At 39.3% G+C, this 19,702-nt stretch overlaps 1 protein-coding gene across 2 annotated transcripts in view; it reads left to right on the plus strand.

Annotated features, from left to right (window-relative positions):
- The window catches only part of LOC150077291 (mediator of RNA polymerase II transcription subunit 25-like), a 763,048-nt gene that overhangs the window by 176,819 nt on the left and 566,527 nt on the right, over positions 1 to 19,702 (plus strand). For both annotated transcript variants that reach the window (XM_090386696.1, XM_090386697.1), the window contains exon 8: positions 14,904 to 14,991. In XM_090386696.1, the coding sequence (XP_090242822.1) occupies positions 14,904 to 14,991 (88 nt within the window). The remainder of the gene's footprint in view (positions 1 to 14,903; positions 14,992 to 19,702) is intronic.

Raw genomic sequence — 19,702 nt, forward strand, 5'->3', positions numbered from 1 at the left:
CAGCGTGCTCAACCCATTCAAGGCCTTGTACACCTCAATCAGACCACTGCGCAGGTGCGTAGTCTCCAGCCACTGCAATTTGCAGAATTTAAGCCTCTCTTGATAAGAGGATCCCTTCATTCCCCTCACCACCTTAAGCCCATCAAAATCACCGTTGTTATGGGCCTATATGAGAGTTTGAAGGACAGGGTGGATGCCCTCGAAAGATCTAAATTGAGGGGCCCATCAGGCTCTCAGCTGCCCACATCAACGCCAGAGCTTGCACTTGATCATCGCGCAACACAGCGGCAACCCCCAAGGCAGAATCCGCTGGTCCCACAGAAACTAGTAGTTGTTGGTGACTCTATTGTCTAAAGCTACCTAGCTACCTCAATTAAAAATTTGAATTCCCTACCACTATCAAATTCCCTACCTCTACCAAAATCATGTAAATCTATTACAAAAATATACCTATGCATTACAGAATTTTTAGTGAAAATACCATGGAACACTTTCACAAACCCCTGGGGGTTTGCGACCCACCATTTGGAAACCACTGAAGTAGACCATTCATTCCTTCCTTATAGAGTTTGCATAAGTAAAGTAGTATTTGCTGTTTTTCTTCGCATTCTTTGCCAAAGATTTCTCATAATCTGCCTTTGATTCCTTATCTCCTTTGTGACTTGATTACAGACTAGCTTATATCTGCTGTAGGCGTCTATGTCGTCTTATAATTTATATGCATCCCATGCAAATTTTCTTCTCAGCCACAAGTTTCATTAGTTCATCTGACATCCAATTAGGCCTAAACCTTGAACAGTATTTCTTAGTTGGAACAAAAAGCCTAGTAGCTTCCAAGATTACTTCCTTGAATGCTTCCCATTTAGAATTTGCTAAATGGGAAGTATTTAGCAAATTCTAAATGCATTTAGCGTTCTATACAGTGGAACCAACCGAATTAACATCGGTTGGTTCCACTGTATAGAATTTAAAATCTGTCAGAGACCACCATAGTCACCTTTATGAAAGCAAAAAAACCTTCCCTTTATGATGGTGGTTACATCTTTAAGTAAATCTCACATGAGATCACTGCCGCCTAGTGGTTCTTTTACCTGCAGATTCTTAATGCGTGAGTAATCACTGCTGATAATCTGATCAAGAGTTATTACTCCCTCTTAAGCATGCTGCTGTAGAAAACAGTCATCCAAAAAATCCACAAAAGTCTTGCTAGTGTGCGAGTAACTAATCCACAAGTTCCAGTCAGTATCTGGGAAGTAAACTGTATTCGTGTAAAATGGCACCAGGGGTTCCCCCATCTCTGTGTAGTATACATTGTCATGTGCACTGAAACAGAACACTGTTGAGGCCAGAAATTTAAAAGTGTGTGGATATTGTATATGTTTAGTGTTGTGTACCATTATTCATCTTGCCATTTAGCCGCTGGACCTCTATTGGGGCCCAACGCTACCCACACTTCGCCCCATGGAGTACCCAGTACCCTTAATTTATTTCACTCTGGGAGGCCCTGCCACCTAGTTTCTTGAGATTTCTGTGGCTAGGGCCTATGTTAAAAAAAAAAATATGGGTAGATGCTAGAGGTTTAGATAAGGCTGAGATGGATTTTAAAGCGTTGACTGCCGTGTCGGCCGTATATGTCAGACACCATTACGTTTTTAAGGTGGCATGTCAGACATATATTGCCGTCACCACTGTTTCAGTGCGAGCTGTATAGTGCTGACAATTGTTGGAAATTGACATTATTTTTGAAAAGCATGGCCTCTAGTGTTACATGTGATGAAATTTGCATGGTGCTATTAGAAAAAATAAGCGAGTAACTTGTCATTATTTAAAAATTCTTTATTATTACAAATTTTATAATTACAAAATTATGAAGATTTATGGTGTTGTCCAAAACACTCCAAACACATGAAAGGCTGATGAATACACTCTGGGCAATATGTCGAAACTCTTTTCCCCCTTTCTGCTAGCAACTGATCTTTCTTCTGACTCTTTCAATTTTGCATAACAAAAAACTCACATCCTTCTAACTTTCTTGTTGTTTGCGTCAATTTTTGTTGTTAGTATATGAGTGTTACCACATTTTGGCTTTTCACGTTTCTCTTTCCATTCTATATAAAGCAAATCCATAACTACACCCCTTCCCGAAAACTTCTTATTTTTATTTGTTTTTGCGTGGCATTCTTGTATACCACGTACGCATTGGCAGCTGATATTCCAAGTATGTATTCTCTCTCTAATTTCCTGTACCACTTTACCCCCTTTCTTAGTGTTGTGGCATACTAATCCATTTGACCCAACAGACCATTGCCTGCTTTTCCCTTATTATAAGCAAGAATAGGAAGTGGTTTTTTTTTTTTTTTGCTTCTTTCTGTCTTCCTTTACTGGTGGAGGGTACACAAAGCATCCCATTTCTGTGGGACGCTTTGTTGTTAGTAGTCTCACCTCTTGCCACTTTAGAACAATAATTCCATTTTTTTTCTTCCTTGGTGATCATCTCCCCTTTATTTAGCTTTGAGTACATGACTTCTTTGGGCATAAATTTTTTATTCGCTCGTAATGTACCAACAACGTGAGTTTTTTTTATGAAGAAACGATAACGCCTGATGGTAGCTGGTGTAAAAGTTGTTTACGTACGTGGTGCGACCTTCGTTTAGAAGTCCTTGCGATAACTCATTGCAGACTTTTGCAGTTAAACCTATGGATTTTATATAATTTTCAGATTTACCTGAATAGATCTTGCTCGACCAGGTATTTCCTTCAATGGAACATAACTTGAACAGCTTGATTCCATACCTGTGCGCTTTATTTGGAATATACTGTCGGAATATCAGCCTGCCCCTCTAAGGAATATGAGTTTCATCAAATCTTCATCTGGGAAAAATATTTTCTGATATTTCAGCTGCAAAACATCTATCAGGTGTTGTGTCTTACTGAGCCTGTCCCCTGAAATAGCAGTTTCATTGTCTGAAAAGTGAATGAGGTGCAACAACAATTCAAATTTGTTGCAAGACATTTTTGTTACTAAATTATTTTTATAGATAAGTTTGATTGACCAGTGAGTTGCAATACTGCCCACTCTTACTAGTCCCATCCACATAAGAAGCCCGAAAAACTTCCTTATCTCATCAGCAGTTGTCGAAACACATTTTTTTTAGACTACTCTGCTGCAAAGCTTGGGTACTCTGAATTTTCTGTTCAGCATGTCTTTTTGTTTCTGTTACAATAAGATTTATTACTTCTTTATCAAAAAAGAATGAAAATGCCTCAAGATGAGTAATGCTTCTTGATACGTCTATTTGCAGTCCTGATTTGCCTGTAAAATCAAATCTTTTTTGCTGTCCTTCATATTTAGACCATTCAGTAGCATCATTTGTTTCAGTTGCTTCAATCTTAGATTCTTCGGTCTTTTCAAATTGCTCATCCCTGTTTTCTTCTTCTTCCATCCAGTCTTAAAGCACTTCTTCATTATTTTCCAGTATTTCAGTATCTCCTTCATTTGAAGAAATATTCCAGTCAGGGTCTTTTACCAAATCATCAGAGTTGAAATCTTTTTCACCTTCAGAACTGCTACTAAGATTTTCAGCAATTTCTCTCAGTTCCTCTTCTTTTAGTAATTTTCTTTTAGCCATTGCTTTTTAGATTTTTTTTTTTACAACACACTTGTACAAACTTGCGGAAAAACACAACACAATATGATGGATAATACAGTGCGCTAACGGACTTGTTTTCACAAAAGCTCTAACAATACTGACAAACTTATTGTGACATTTGAGAGTTTATTTTATTGCGATTAGTTTTATTGCAGTGTGTGCCATTCGTGCAATAAACTAATCACAAACAACTTTCATATGTATGCCATAATTGCATCACATGTATGTGGCCGACACGGCATCTCGAGAAAAATAAAGTAACCTCCTGGGCCACATTGTCCACATATATGCGACACAAAAAAAAGACTCTTTTTTGATATTTTAAGCGAAAAAACTGCATAATACTGACATTTCAATGTTTATTTTAGAATTACTAATCAAATTATTTACTAAATATATTTTGGCCCCAGGGAATTTCTTTTCTTAAACTAGTTTGGCAGTCAACGTGTTAAGTGAAGATTAGATTAAATTTTGACATTTGACATTGTTTAGCAGCTTTTTTTTTTTTTTTTTTAATTTGGGATGCTCATGGTAGATAAAGCTAGAGTGTGTGGGAGAGACTCAAGATTGGTGGAACAGGTAAAAGTATTGGGGGCAAAAGAGAAGGCGACCCCAGGAATGTCAGTGGGGGCAAGCCCCACCAGGAGAAGAAGGGGTAGGCAGAGATGGGGGAGGAGAGAGGCCCTTCTCCTCCTCACTCTCCCTGCCTAGGGATGGGGTTTTAAAAGTGAACTGGGCTAGGGTGCCCGATTCAGATTGCCAGGCGGCTTTCTGGCAGCAGAGCAGTTGTAGTCATGTCCAGTCCTTGATTCATACCTGGGAGAAAGAGTCCCATTCAAAGAGATTGTTTTCTGGTAGAGTTGGCATAGGTGGTGATAGGTCATCTCTCCTTTACAATGTGGATTCAATTCTGGGAGAGCGGCCCACTATAAAGGTCCAGTTTGGATACTTAGTAATGTGCAGGGACCCTTGGGCTAACTGCATCATTGATTGTGATTTGCATGCTTTTAGATAGATAGTATGACAGGCCACATCTGGCAATATCTGGGAAGTTAAAATCCCCCATTATAAGACATTCTGATTTACTGGCCTATTTTATTTCTCTGTACAGTTGTTCATTGTACTCATCTGCACTGGCCACCTTATATCACCTGGCCTTAGATTTTGTGTTTATTAACAGCATTACCCCTCCTCCCTTCCTGTCTAACCTTCCTGTACACACTGTACTCCCCAAATTCAAATTATGCATTCCTTTTATCTGTGTGACACTACGACTGTGATAACCAACATTATCCACCTTTCATGTTTTGACCAGCTCTTCAGATTCATCAAATTTATTTACTATACTTCTAGCATTGGTGTACATAGAAATATGCAGGCACTTGCATATTTTTATGTACACCAATTTCTAAAATCCCCAGCACCTTGCTTTTCTGGCTGTTGATCATTCCAATTGAAGCAGTGCAAGAATCACTTTCACTTTGACTGCGGCTACTGTTAATTGCTTAGTCGGTATCTTCTCCTCAAGCTAGCAGTTTTCCAAACCACTTAGCACATTGACCACACTGAGAAAAAATCTACCCTATGAGCCTTCCATGATCTCTCAAGGGCTGAATTGATTGACAAAGCTCTCATCATATACTCCCTCCTGTCGTGCCTGGGCAGAATTGCAGACACCCAAATTTAATCCTAATTTGCAACTTTTTTCAACATTGACTTGTACTTGTTAAGTTAGTGTACATATCTCCTACTGTTCATGTTATTAGTGCCAACATGTACAACAATATCACTTTTTGTGCACTTAAAGATATCTGTTCTACAACATCATCAACTTTTCCCCTTGGCAGACATGCCCTGGTCCTATTTCACCATATTTCCTGTTTCCCTGACTGTAGAGTCACCAACAACAACAACTAACTCCTGTGGAACCAGTGCATTCTGCCGTGGGGAGTGCCACTGTGTTTCCTGATGATCAAGTGCAAAAAACTTCGATGTTGATGTGGACAGCTGAGAGCTTGATCCCCCGCCCCCCCAATTTAAATCCTTCGTGGGCATCCTCCCTGTTCTTAAAGCTGAGTTCTTAAAGCCCTGTTCTTAAATCATCCTCATACTCTTTAAATGAGTACATACAAAGACCTCTCCTTTGGCAATAACATGTCCTATTCGTGATAGCTCCATAAGCATTCCCCCCCCCTCCCTCAGTTCTCCACTGAGCCACAGCACGCCTTAAACCTTTTGCCTTGCTGCTCTGGCCTGAGCACGATTTTGGTTCAAATTAAATATAATTAAAAACATTACGCTAAACTTATATCCTAATGCAGTAATAACACTATGCACCGGTGATGCTATGAAGTTTACTTATTGAATATATCTCTATATATTTTTTTTTACTATCGAGCTTACAGTGTATGTATTTCTTATCTCTTACCAAGTTTATATTATATGTATTCCATATCTCCTTTAGTGTATCTAGACAACTATGTTAAAAAAACAGCATGCCATGCCACAATGCCTAGCAGGTTACAAACTGGTTTCAGGTTACATTGAAATCTCCATCCTCCCATGGCCACCCCGCCTCTGTAGCCAGGTGGGCAGGAGCAGCAGTGCGTAGCACACGCTTCTTGATTAGACCGGGGTTCAAGCCCGTGACCACCAAATATGGAGGATGCGGAAAGGTCAGGCAATGACCACTGCATATCCCTGGAGCAGTATGGCCTTAGTTGCTAATGCTCCTAAAAACCAAAAATAACCATGGCCACCCAACTCATCTGATATCAATCCAATTGAGCTTGTTTGGGACCTACTGGAAAAGAATGTTCGGTTCTACGACTGAAGTGAATGAAAGTTTTTTCCCACCCATGGACCTGGACTTTACATGGAAAAGAGGCTTAGCTTTTGGAAGGTACTTTGATTGCATGAAGGGCAAGGTATAAAGCGGTGATGTGGGCGATTAGGCAAGAGCCAGTTAGTGTAAATGACCCTACATTTGTGATAAAATTCACCCAAAGATGTCTCTTTCCAATCCCACCTTATGCTTCCTTATTTGTTCCTTTCCTCCTCCTCAAGAAAACTGATCATACTGCACCATTGTGTCTGTATGAATGGGTTAATGGTTGCACAGGCCAAGAAACCTGAAACAACTCATGGGTGACCCTCCTGCTGGCCAACTGACCAATTGACGAGGTATTTAGAAATTCTTCAATTCCTCCAATCTATGATGTTATTCAAACACAGACCTCAAGATGAGCAGCAAGTGGTGAAGCTGGTACTGTTATACTGTCGTGGAGGACATATTAAGCAGTGATTTTATACTGATGCTGCCTACTGCTAGTTCAATAAATACTTATGCATTGTGGTTGTTATGAAGACATTTAGTTGTTGAGGATGGTCAGTTTATGATCAAGTATTAGGTCTAAGAGGCATAAAAAAAATAATAATAATGACATTCTTTATTAACATAAATTGTATACAATACTGATTCCTTACACAGAAAGCCAGAGGAATATTACAACACGTAGATTTTACAAGTGATTTTTTTTATTAGAAAAAATAAAATAATAAATAAAACAAAAATAATAATGTAAGAATGAAATAGCAATTAAAACGAAAAAGGACTACAAGTCGAACATGAAATGACATCGACTAAGACCGGCACTTACATAACTGTCCTTTAGAAACAACATGATAGGACAAGATGCCATCGCGATATGCCTTGTCTATAGTTCACAGTCGATGTCGAGCGAGTTGAGAGTATCCAGAGTCACATTTGGGTAGTGTCTCTTGAAATTCTGTAACCTCTGGAGCCTTGAGCACAAGGAGGGTGTACTGCGGAGATGTCTGCCTGGCAAATGCCAACCAACTGTATTTCGGATGTAGATATGATCATGCTTAGCTGAGCATAGATGAAGGAATGCCTTTATTTTTAGCATATGGGCTCTGTGGACTATGGGCGTGTATTGCAGGTTGGAGTAGAGTACAGATTTAGATGTCATGTAGATCTGGTGCGACCACAAGTTGGCCCACTTCAAGCACCCAGAATTCGAGGCCCCATAGTTTCCTGAGTCTGGTGGGTGGTGCCGCTGACCAATCTTCCACGGCATAGGAGAGCAAACTATAGAAGTAAGTTGCAAGGTATTTCCTGATTATTTGCTTATTGTGCGTTTTGCACAGATCTATTTTCATTCCCCAGAAGGCTCTCAGGGCTTTGGAATACTTAGCTTGTATTTGTTTTTTATAGGTGAGGTTGGCATCAAGGATTACTCCTAGGAATTTGACACTATCTGTGGAAGTCGGAACATTTCCTGCCAATTCCGGACTTAGAGAAGATGCAGTATCAGCAGAAGTCATCTGACTTGGCATAAAGATAGTTCAACTTCTCTGGATTAACTGACAGGCCAAAAAAATTGACATACTTACAGCATGTATTTAGGTAGCTGTTTACAGATTCAGCAGAGGTTTCTCTTTCTTGAGAGTCACTAACATGGCGTTTGCACGGCAAGTAGCATACAATTGGAACACTAGAATTTGATCCATTAGTGGAATGAATATTGCTGCAAATAGCAAGGCTGAGAGAGAACCACCTTGTGGGATCCCTACCTCGACACTTTTAGAGACTGTAATGCCATTGCCTGTGAAGTTATGCATTCTCCTAGATAGCAGATTATTGAGGATCTCGAACATATTTCTGGATATTCCGTAGAATTTTTCAAGTAAAGCCAAATCTTCGTTGTCATTCCAGGCATGAAGTATTTTCTGTGATAAGGACTGTAGGCAGGTTACAGTAGATCTATTAGGCATGGTATAATGGGTATGTTCGGGCCTATGGGCAAAGATTGCGAATGCTGTATCATTATAGATGCACTTCTTGAGGCATTTCAGGAAGGGAGAAACAATTGATATTGGCCTGAAGTCAGCTGGTGTTTTCGCATGCATATTCTTCGGAACTGCCACGACACTGTACGACAACCTGCTTGAAGGCACCTGTGCATATTTGAGTGAGTGAGTGAGTGAGTGAGTGAGTTGAATGAGCTCTTTGCTGATGAAATAAGAAGCAATTTTTAGACTAAAAAGAGGTATTGTGGAAATTCCTGTGGTGGACTTTTCAGGTAGTGAATTTATTATTTTTATTAGCTGTTCTTCAGAAATTTCTGTATTACTAGTAGGTGAAGAAACGTTAAGTGCTTCGGACACACAGTGATCTCGGTTAAAATGCAGCACATGCTCGCACCATTAGCCCCGGGGGCTCACATCTGGTGAGTATGGGCTTGGCACACCCAGGGTCCTGAGCTGGATATCATCATTCTTCTCTTTCTTGGTGATTCCCTTCTACTTTTGACTCTCTCTCTCTCTCTCTCTCTCTCTCTCAGGGTTACTTGGGAACTTTTTTTTTTTTTTTTTCCTGGTGCAGCATAAGCCTCAGGCTTCCTTGCATCATATGGATGATAATAATAATAATAATAATAATAATTCCTTTTAAAGACAGAAGGCTGCAAGTATGACTTGTGGATCCCATGTTTTCCCCTGGATATTCGGCTGTTCATGAAATTGTCAATAGCTGATTGTTTACTCTTCTGGAAATCCATCCTTGCTTTGGAAAATTTGGCTTATGAGTCTTGTGAAGGTGACTTCTTGTAGGAGGCATGCCCTGCCTGTTTTTTCCTAAAGGCCTTAGTCAGGAGGTCATTCCACCATGGCTTTGAATGGGGACTAAGGATGCAAGTTTTGAACATTCCAGACCCTTCAATGAATTCCATCCATTTCGAAAGCCAGTAGGCAGCCTCATTGAAGTTAAGCTCCCAGTATGTTCCATGGGTAAAGTTGGAAAAGGATAGTAACTTTTCCGGCATTTATGTATTTTGGATTGTATACTCTCCTGACAGTGTTTGTAGTTCGTACTTGCGTACGTTCATCCTTAGGTGCCTGCCATGATCGGACAGGAGGAGGTTCTCAGAATATTTACATGAATATTTACTGAACAGTTTGAGAAGATGCGCTGCAGGGTGGCATCGCCATGTGAGGGAAGAACACGAATAAGACTAATGCCCATATCCAACATGTTCAGTGACAGTGTATCTAGGAGCTTATTTGTGGCTGGCAATGGAAGGTTAAAGTCTCCGAGGATAATGAACTTTTGCTGATGATTGATTGTGGATGACAGCCATGCTGCCAGATTAAGGACAAAATCCTCAGAAACTGGTGGAGGGAATTAAATGGTACACACAGAGATCTACAAACCAGCAATTTGGTAGAGTCCAAGAACTGCTTCTATGTCACCTCCTGGATAAGTGGATGCCTTAATTATGGGGAGTGAACTCCTTTGACAGATTGCTATGCTTCCACTTCATCTCCCAATTCTATTAGCAGCCAGCGTGATAGCCAAGATTTGAGGTGAAGGTAGCAATTTCCATTTCATCTCTGAGTCAGGTTTCAATCAGAATGACGGAGTCATACTCTGCGCAGGAAAGCAAATCAAGTAGGCCATTTAGTTTTTGGCACTCCTGATCTTTTGTAGAAAACATCTGATATTTACCTCGACAGAAGGTTGTAATATGATATTACTCTCCAAACAGTATCTGCTTTACATATAATGATCTGAAATCTCGTCCAGGGACCGACGTTGCATTCGATGTGCCCTCGTGCTGGATATTCTAACTGGAATGCGACCAGTCTGATGTTCGCTTGTCATCTCCATGCTAGACATCCATGAAATGCACCCGCTCCCAGATATAATTGGGGAGACTTTGCTAGAGAGGAGAGGTAGCTATGCTGGTGTAGTTATGCATTGTTGTGGAATAGGGTTCGGGCTTGATGAGTTCTTAGCCTTTAGACTCCCATAGTATGGCATTACCAACAGACCTCTTGGCTGGGCCAGTATCCGGCATTGAGGTATTGTTGGTAATTGGGCCCATCAATCTGAATCCTGAAGGAGGCATATGAGGGATGCTTGGTATTGATTTTGACAGGCTTACTGGGTATGCCTAGTTCCTTCAATAGTGCCTCTATTTCTTCAACTTTAGTCAACAGATCCAGCCTGCTAATGAAAATATTTGTGAGAGTATTGCTGATCACTTGGCAATTTCATATTCTGAGGCTAGTATTAACTACTTTCATGCCAGTCAAGGTGGTCTGCTGTTTCTGGAATGCCATTGGTATGGGGATGCTTGTATCGGTGTAGATCTGGACATCTGGCCTTGTTGTGCTCCATTCGTGTCTGCAATTTCAGAGTTTCATTTCATAGATTTTAGCATGGCGCTATAGCCTCTGTCTTTAGAGAGTGCAACTATTTCTGTTTCAGGTAGTAGTGATGACAGATGATGGAGATGGACATTCCTGTGGGGAGCCTAGTGTTCCCGGGCAAGAGACCTTGTAGCTGGCTTAAATGTTCTCTTAGTGAGCTATTTTCTGAATGCAGTTTTCTTAGAATGCCTTCAATAGTTTCAAGTTTCTTGGTGTTACACCCTCAAAAACTGCAGCTGACTGCAGCCTGCGATTTCATTTGAGTTCAATTATCAGTAACCCCAGGCAAAGGCTTGCTGTTCATAGCCAGTTCACTGAGAGTGGAATTGTTATGTGTGGTGACGTCATTAACATCATTCGGTATTCCAGACTGTGGGGGAGGCAGGCAAGTGCATCCAGGGATCAGCCAATATGTCAGCTTTATCTGACGATTCACTATTTTGCTTGCAGCAGAGTGCACATCTCCATTTTGATTTCCTAAGTTGCGCAGTCCGTTTTACATCTTTTATGCCACTACAAAAATTGCAAAAAAGAAGCTGTCATGATGATGATGCACATTTTATCAGGCAGTCAGTCTGAAGTTTTTTGCAGCTCGAGCAGGGTTGCATATTTTTCGAAGGCATTGTACCCAAAATTCACTAAACAATACAGGGAGAGATATGGCAAGGTTGCTGACAAAGTAAAAGCAGATTACTTACTGACCAAGGAATGGCTGGGATTAAGCCGTGAGGTGAAGAGCTGACTGCTTACTTTTCGCAGTATGTGGGCTCCAACGGGTAAAGGAATACACATTGTACTCACAATGGCGAACAACAAGGTCTGATTCAACTTTAGCAATACTGCCAGGAAACTGAAATTACTGGACGAATTAGTAGCAAAAAGCGCTTCGATAATCACTCATCCCAAACTGTGAATATAAATCTACGACATTAGATGAAGATTAAGATGGTTACACTAGTTTAAGAAACTAAAACAATTGAAATAAGTGGAACAAAAGAAAAAGAAAAGTACACCCTTCTGTTACCCGTATACTGGCATTAGTTGGCCTTCCACTTTCAATTCTGGTTGCTGTTTTGAGCTATAAAACCATTGCATTTACTAAGCAGTTTAAGTGCAGCTGGAATTAAAAACAGACAAAAGGGCAATGCAGTCCTGCTGACTTGATATAAATTCAAAAAAGGCCAAAAAATATTAGCTATTTTGTAATTTTGAAGTGCCAAATTTGTGTACCTAATTTAAAAAATAGCTATAATTTGCAGCTTTATGTATTTTTATTTTATTTAATGCATAAAATAGTACCAACTAAAATACAAAATAAATTATGTTCAGAGAAAAAAAAAAAAAAAAAAATTCAGGCTACTTAAAAAATTTTTCAGTATTAAACACCGTAACTATTTGATACAGCAGCACCCTGCTGCTCATTCGAGAAAGTGTGAGAAAGTGTCATCTAGTTTCAAAAATGCATTGGCATGTGCAAGCAGAACATTACATGCAGTGTTTTACCCGCACATGCAAAAGAAATGCCGTCCAACGTAGCATTTTACACACATGTAGTATTGCCCTTATAACCTTTCTGTATGGAATCCTTATCCGAATTTGTAAATACATATATAAGGTGTAAATAAGAATAGACAATATCCTGGTGATAGTCATAAATATTGTAAATAAGGAGTATTATCTTATGCCTGTGTTAATGACAATTTCAAGGCATGGGAATCTCACTGAGATGGTTGCATTTTAATTTGTATCATGCCCTCCAAGCTTTTATGATATACAGGGGCAAAACCTTAACGTTTAAATCGAAAATAATAATAATAACCTCCATTGTCAGAGAACTTATCACTGGTAGAGTGAAGAGTAGGGATAAGGAATTCTTTGCATATATAAGTGACAAGAAGTGAAGGACAAACCAGATCAGACCCTTATGTAATGGATGTGGGATAGTTTTAGACACTAGCTCATGTTGCAGATGAACTCAATGGTTATTTTGCATCGATATGTACAGAAGAGAAACCCTTTATGTCAATGAGAAATGATGGGAGTGAAGTTGAAAAAATGTATTTTAATGATATTGAAATTTCATATGATTAGTTAATGAAAAACTTTCAAGCCTACAGGTGAGTAAGGCTCTTGGAGTTGATGGCGTATACCCTGTAATTTTAAGGGAGGTGGCAAGTGAGTACATTGGAACCATTGAGACTAATTATGAAAGCATCACTGGACTCGAGAGAGATTCCATTGAATTGGAAAAGTACCAATGTATCCCCAATACATAAAAGTAGTTGTAAGAGTGTAGCGGGAAGTTACCGACTGGTCAGTCTAAATTCAGTACTAGGGAAAATCGTGGTGGGCAGTGATCAAGGGTGGAATTCTGGATCATTTGGATAGAAATGGAATTCTTTAGGATACGCAGCATGGTTTTGTAAAGGGAAAATCATGTTTAAAAAACCTGGTTAGCTATTTTCACAAGGTTGCTCATGAGCTGGATTTAGGGAATAATTTCATCATTGTTTATTTAGATTTCAGCAAAGCATTTGACTCAGTCCCACATGACGGTTACTTTATAAGCTGGAACAGGTTGGAATCACAGGGAAAATCCTTAGATGGATAGCAGGATGACTTCAGGCAGAGGATTGTGATAAATGGTTATTCCTCAGATTGGGTTAATGTAAGAAGTGGGATTCCTCAAGGATCAGTATTGGGACCATCGTTGTTTTCGATTTTTTTAAATGACATCGATGATGGGGTAGAAGGCATGATGTATAAATTTGCAGATGGTATAAAGATTGGTAGAGTAGTTAATGATTACTGCCTAGCAGAGCTTCTTCAGTGTGACCCAGATAGACTTCAGGGTTGGTCAGAAAAGAGGCAGCTATGCCTTAATCAAGCAAAGCGTAAGGTTTTACACCTGGAGAATGGTAACTTCAAAATAACTTATACACTTGGTGGAGTTGAACTAATGTCAGTAGTGGAAGAAAGGGACTTGGGAGTTAGTCATGATGTAGTCAAACAAAGATCTCCGAGCTTTGTAGACAGGTTGCAAGGAAGGCCCATAGTGTCCTATCAGTGATTTATTTGAACATTTGCTAGTAGAGATAAGGACATCATAATCCCATTATATAAGGCTCTTTTTGGACCACACATAGAATACTGTGTTTTGGCTAATGCTGTGCTTTCTTGCATCATATGCCTCTATTAATTCTAATGCTAAGTGTGGAGACCTAAAAAAAAAGACATTGAGCTTCTTGAGAGTCCACTAACTCTCTTGGTGAGATCAACCAAAGGACATCCTTATGAGGAAAGACTGCGAATATGTAGGTTGCACAGCTTGGAAACTAGGCACCTTTGAGGAGACTTGATTGAGAAGTTTAAGTCTCTGTGAGGGAGTAGTAAAATGAATGAGGATGAAATTTTCAGGGTTATAAATTATTCTAGAAATAGGGGCCATAAATTCAAGTTACAGGGAAAGGTGTTTAGACTGGATTGCAGGAAGTTTTATTTTAGCCAGCGAGTTATAAATTACTGGAATAAGTTACCTACATGGTGGTAGATGCTGACAGTTTGGGGATATTCAGTGGTCAGCTGAATAGTTACCTAGAGGGGGAGAAAATGCATAGGTTGTCTGTTTCTTTTTCTCTTATTATTAATTTTTTATTTTATTTTATTATTTTTTATTTTATTTATTATTATTATTATTTTTTATTTTTTAGCTGGTGCAGCATAAGTCTTGGGCTTCATTGCACCCTATGGCCATTACTAATGCTAACTGATTTGGGTCACAGTTTATAGAGCTTTCTTGCACATATCATGTTGACATCTTTGATTTACATATTTTGCATAGATTGTTGAACCTAATAAAGTGGCCAGGCAGTATATATGACTACATAATTTTAATTGGTAATGGTAGATTTATAAAATTTAATTAATAAGAGATATGAAATAATAAGAGAGACTAGAAGCTGTAAAAACAGCTTGTTAAACTTAACTGATTAATGAAATTTTTGTTCCTTTCTTAAGGCTGGAGGAGACCTGCCACATGCACTTACAAAGAATTATGCAAAAGATCGGAGGTACTTGGTCCTTCTAAGAGGTTATCAGTTACAAGGTAGGTAAATAGTATGTTAATTGCAAATTGTTGTAGACCTTTGTACAAAAAACTACTCTGTTCAGAAAGTATTACAGAATGCTACAATGTATTAAAGTAAGTCTGCTTACTTTACTACATTGTAGTAAAGTAAGTAGACTTACTTACTTCAGCTTCAACCATCAGGTTGGGTAACTTAATTCCCTTTCAGATAATGTCCTCCTGAAGCAACACACTTAAGAATTTTTCCACTCAAGGAAGCACTTCTGGAAATTCAAGCTCAAAATCTGTGAAAGCAGATCTGTTGTAATATTCTCCATTATTTGTACATCATCAAATTGATATCCTTTTCCCCCCACTCCACCCACTCAGTTCTAGAAAACCAAAAGTGAAATGAATCACAGTTGGTCTTCAAACTTTGTACAAGTAGTGACAAATGCTTATTGTTGCAATGAAGCAGTCAGGTGCTCTTCAAATGAGAACATCAAACAATAACATTGGTTATTAATTACATTTAATTAATGTAAATTAATAAATTTTTCGTTTGCCCATTTTTTGGGGGGGTTTTCATCCAGCAAAATGCGCAAACTGACCAGAGGGGAGACAGTTTATGAACACAATACATGTGAATGGATGAGAATGTTCTCATATGGCCGTAATAGGACAATTTTATGAGAAGTACGAAGGTACAAAATATTTCAGATTTTAATCTTCAACCAACAGTTAACACAGGAATGTTATTTTCACAAGGAACCGCAATAGGTCCAGCATCGACACTGCAGGTTAAAATGCATTTGTGTTCTGAACTGTGCATAACCATTTCTTTAATAATTGCATATGGATGCTTCCAGTAGCTTTCTCTTCACACACTTAGGATTCAGTAACACACTACAGCAATTTGACAACTGCTACAGCAACACCAGTTGTGGGAAGATGAAATCTTTAGTCAAGTTAGAGACAGGCAGATGTAGTTATATAGTGTGCAAATAACAGTTCTTTAGAATAAATGCTTTGTGTGTTTGTGTAAAATTTCTCCTCTGTAACATATTTATGGTGAACAACACTCTCACAGTAAAAAAATGATAGTGACATGGCCTTCATTTTGCTATGCACACTTGTCATGCTTTTTTTGCGTAGGGGATGAAGGAGGCTTTGACTGCTGTTTGGTTTTGCGATTTTACCCATAAGCCCATGTTTAATCTCCATTTCAGAAATTTGGTGCAGCTAAATTATTAGGTTCGTGTTCAAACAAATTGAAAGCAGCTTTCATAATGTTCCTCTCTATTAACAGCCAGGGCATCAACTTTATGAAACTTTGCTTCATGTTTAGATTTTTCATTAAAATGAAATAACATGATCTGACAAAGATACAAGTTTTCTCAGAAATTTCACAAACAGTAATCATGCTAAAGTTGAGACATGATTTTGTTATTCAAATTACAAATCACTTTCAGCACATTTCCTACCCTATTTGAAGCGACACCACAAAAACACTTCTGTAATGTTTCAGTTGCAGTTTTTCTAGTTTTAAAGCAAAATTTAATACATGCTTGTTCTAGCATTAGCATTAGTAGAGGCATATGATGCAAGAAAGAAGCTTATTCAGCATCAGCCAAAAAAAAAAACAAAAAAAACACACCACTCCCATTTCACCCCTCCGTTCGCTCGAAATACCTGTCCAGTTGACCCTTAAATTTGTTTAGGCTATCAACTTCAACAACAAGTGATGGAAGTCGGTTCCACCAACCAACCACCCGCTGGCCAAAGGCAAATTTCCGCACATCTATCCGACATCCGTCCTTCCTCAATTTGAATTTATGCCCTCTGAGCTGATTATTCTGAGCAAGATGAAGAATCCCATTGGCATTGAGCATGCTCAAACCATTCAAAGCCTTATACACCTCTATCAGATCACCTCGCCGGTGCCTAGTCTCCAGACTCTGTAATTTACAAAACTTAAGCCTTTCTTCGTAAGAGCAACCCTTTGTTCCATTCACTAATCTTGTTGCCCTTCTCTGTACCCGTTCCAGCAGCTCTACATCCTTCTTGAAATGAGGCGTCCAGACCTGTATACAGTACTCAAGATGTGGCCTAACCATTGCCTTATACAAGGGAATAATCACCTCCTTATCCCTGCTAGAAAAATTCCTGTATATCATTGACAAGACACCATGAGCTACTCTTGCAGCTCATCTGCACTGCTCAGAGAACTTCATATCTGCCTGCACAATTACCCCCTGGTCCTTTTCATTCTCTACAACTGTCAGTGTAGTACCACAGAATTGATATGTTGCTCTGGGGTTGCTGTTTCCCATATGTAGTACTTTACATTTGTCAATGTTAAACTTCATTTGCCACCTCTCAGCCCATCTGCTCAACTTTCCAGATCCTGTTGCAGCAGCATAGCATCAGTAGTGTCCTTAACAACCCTGCCAACCTTTGTATCGTCTGCAAATTTGGACATTAAGCTTGATATACCATCATCAATATTATTTATAAATACAGAAAACAACAATGGACCCAACACTGAACCCTGAAGGACTCCACTAATAACATTAGTTCACGATGAGCAGTGTCCATTAATTACCACTCTCTGTCTTCTGCCACTCAACCATCCCTTTATCCATAGCAACAATTTGCCACCAATGCCACACTGCTCCAATTTGTGCAGCAGTCTTCCATGTGCAACAGTATCAAAAGCCTTTGTAAGATCCAAATATATAATATCAAAGTTACTCCGTGCATCCAATTCTTTTGTGGCTACATCATAGTATCCAATCAAATTGGTCAGGCAAGACCTTCCCTTAACAAAACCATGCTGTGTCTGAGCTATAACTGAATTCTTGTCAAGATGATCCTGCAGCGCTTCTTTAACCTGGAACAGAAGTTAAACTCACAGCTCTATAATTACTTGTGTCAGCCTTTGATCCTCCTTTGTAAATTGGGGTCACATTTGCACATCTCCAGTCTGTGGGTACCTCCCCTGAGTTCAAGTAAGCAATCTGTTAGCCATAATTATGAGAGCTTCCTTTTACTTCATCTATCGCATTCCCCTTCCTGAATAACTCCTTATGTGTGAATGTAGATGCAAAATATTGATTTAGTTTGTTAGCTACCTGAGCAGGATCATGAACAGTTGAACCATCGATACCAAGTGGACCAATCTGATTCATCCCCTTCCTTCTAGAGTTTACATAAGTAAAGAACTCCTTGCTGTTTTTCTTTGCATCCCTTGCCAAAGATTTCTCGTAATCTGCCTTCGCCTGCCTAACCTCCTTTGTAACTTGGTTACAGATCAACTTATATCTATCATAGCCTTCTGAGTCACATGTTAATTTATATGTATCCCATGCATTTTTGTTCTCTGCCATATGTCTCATTAGTTCATCTGACATCCATTTAGTCCCGAACCTTGAACAATATTTCTTAGTTGGTATGTAAAGCCTAGTAGCTTCCAAGATAAGTTCTTTGAATGCTTCCCATTTTGAATTTGCTGTTGGTAACATCATCAGTTGGTCCCACTGTATAGAATTTAAATACTGTCTCAGACAATCGTAGTTGCCTTTACGAAAGCAATAACCCTTCCCTTTACCGTGATGGTAGTTACGTCCTTGAGTAAATCCAACTTCAGCACACTGTGATCACTGCCACCTAGTGGTTCCTGTATCTGCAGATTCTTAATCCATGAAGAATCACTACTGATAATGAAATCAAGAGTATTGCTCCCTCTAGTTGCCTCCCGAACATGCTGATTTAGAAAACAATCATCCAATAAATCCATAAAAGCCTTGCTAGTGTGTGAGTGACCAACCCACAATTTCCAGTCAATATCTGGGAAATTAAAATCCCCCATTATAAGACTCTCTGATTTACTGGCCCACTGTATTTCCCTGTACAATTTCTTATTATACTCATTAGAGTCATTAGGCCTATAGCACACTCCTCTCAATTTTGATGGTCTTGGCACATTATAGTCAAAGCTGCTAATGCGCCAATAAAATCTAAATCAATCAATCAAACTCTCAATTTTGATCTCCCAATACTTATGTTACACCAAACTGACTTGAAACTTCACTGTCCAGCGATGTCGACTGGCTTCACTTCCTTGGATTTTATGTGTTTCTTAACTAATAGCATAACCCCTCCTCCCTTCCTATCCTGTCTATCCTTTCTGTAGACGTTATACTCCCCAAATTCCAGTTCTGCATTACTTATATCTGTGTGACACTACGTCTCTGATATCCCAACGATATCCGTCTTTGATGCTTTGAGCATTACCTCAAATTCATCAAATTTATTTACCAAACTCCTAGCATTGGTGTACACGCAAGTATACATGCACCTGTTCTTTTTCTTAGCTACCCTAACACAACCGATATGTTTACTTGTCCCCAAATGACTCCCAGCAGTCTCTGAAATATCCGGCATCTTATTTTCCATGCTGCTGCTCATTCCAATAGAAGCAGTGCAAGAATCACTTTCACCTCTGCCAGTGGCTATTGTTAATCTATTAGTCCTTGTAACCCCCAATCTGGCAGTTTTCCGACCCACCTAACACTGCCTCGTTAGCATCAGCAAACATTCTTGCACCCTTTCTATTTAAGTGTATCCCATCCCTGTAGAAGCAGTCTCTCCTGTTAACAAGCAGAGACCATGGTGAAAAAAATTCTATCCCTTGAGCCTTGCACAAACTTTTCAGGGCCGAATTGATTGACAGGGCTCTCATCATATA

Source organism: Mastigoproctus giganteus, chromosome 12 (genome assembly GCF_048544385.1).
Source record: "Mastigoproctus giganteus isolate SK-2022 chromosome 12, ASM4854438v1, whole genome shotgun sequence".
In the NCBI taxonomy this organism is placed as follows: domain Eukaryota; kingdom Metazoa; phylum Arthropoda; class Arachnida; order Uropygi; family Thelyphonidae; genus Mastigoproctus; species Mastigoproctus giganteus.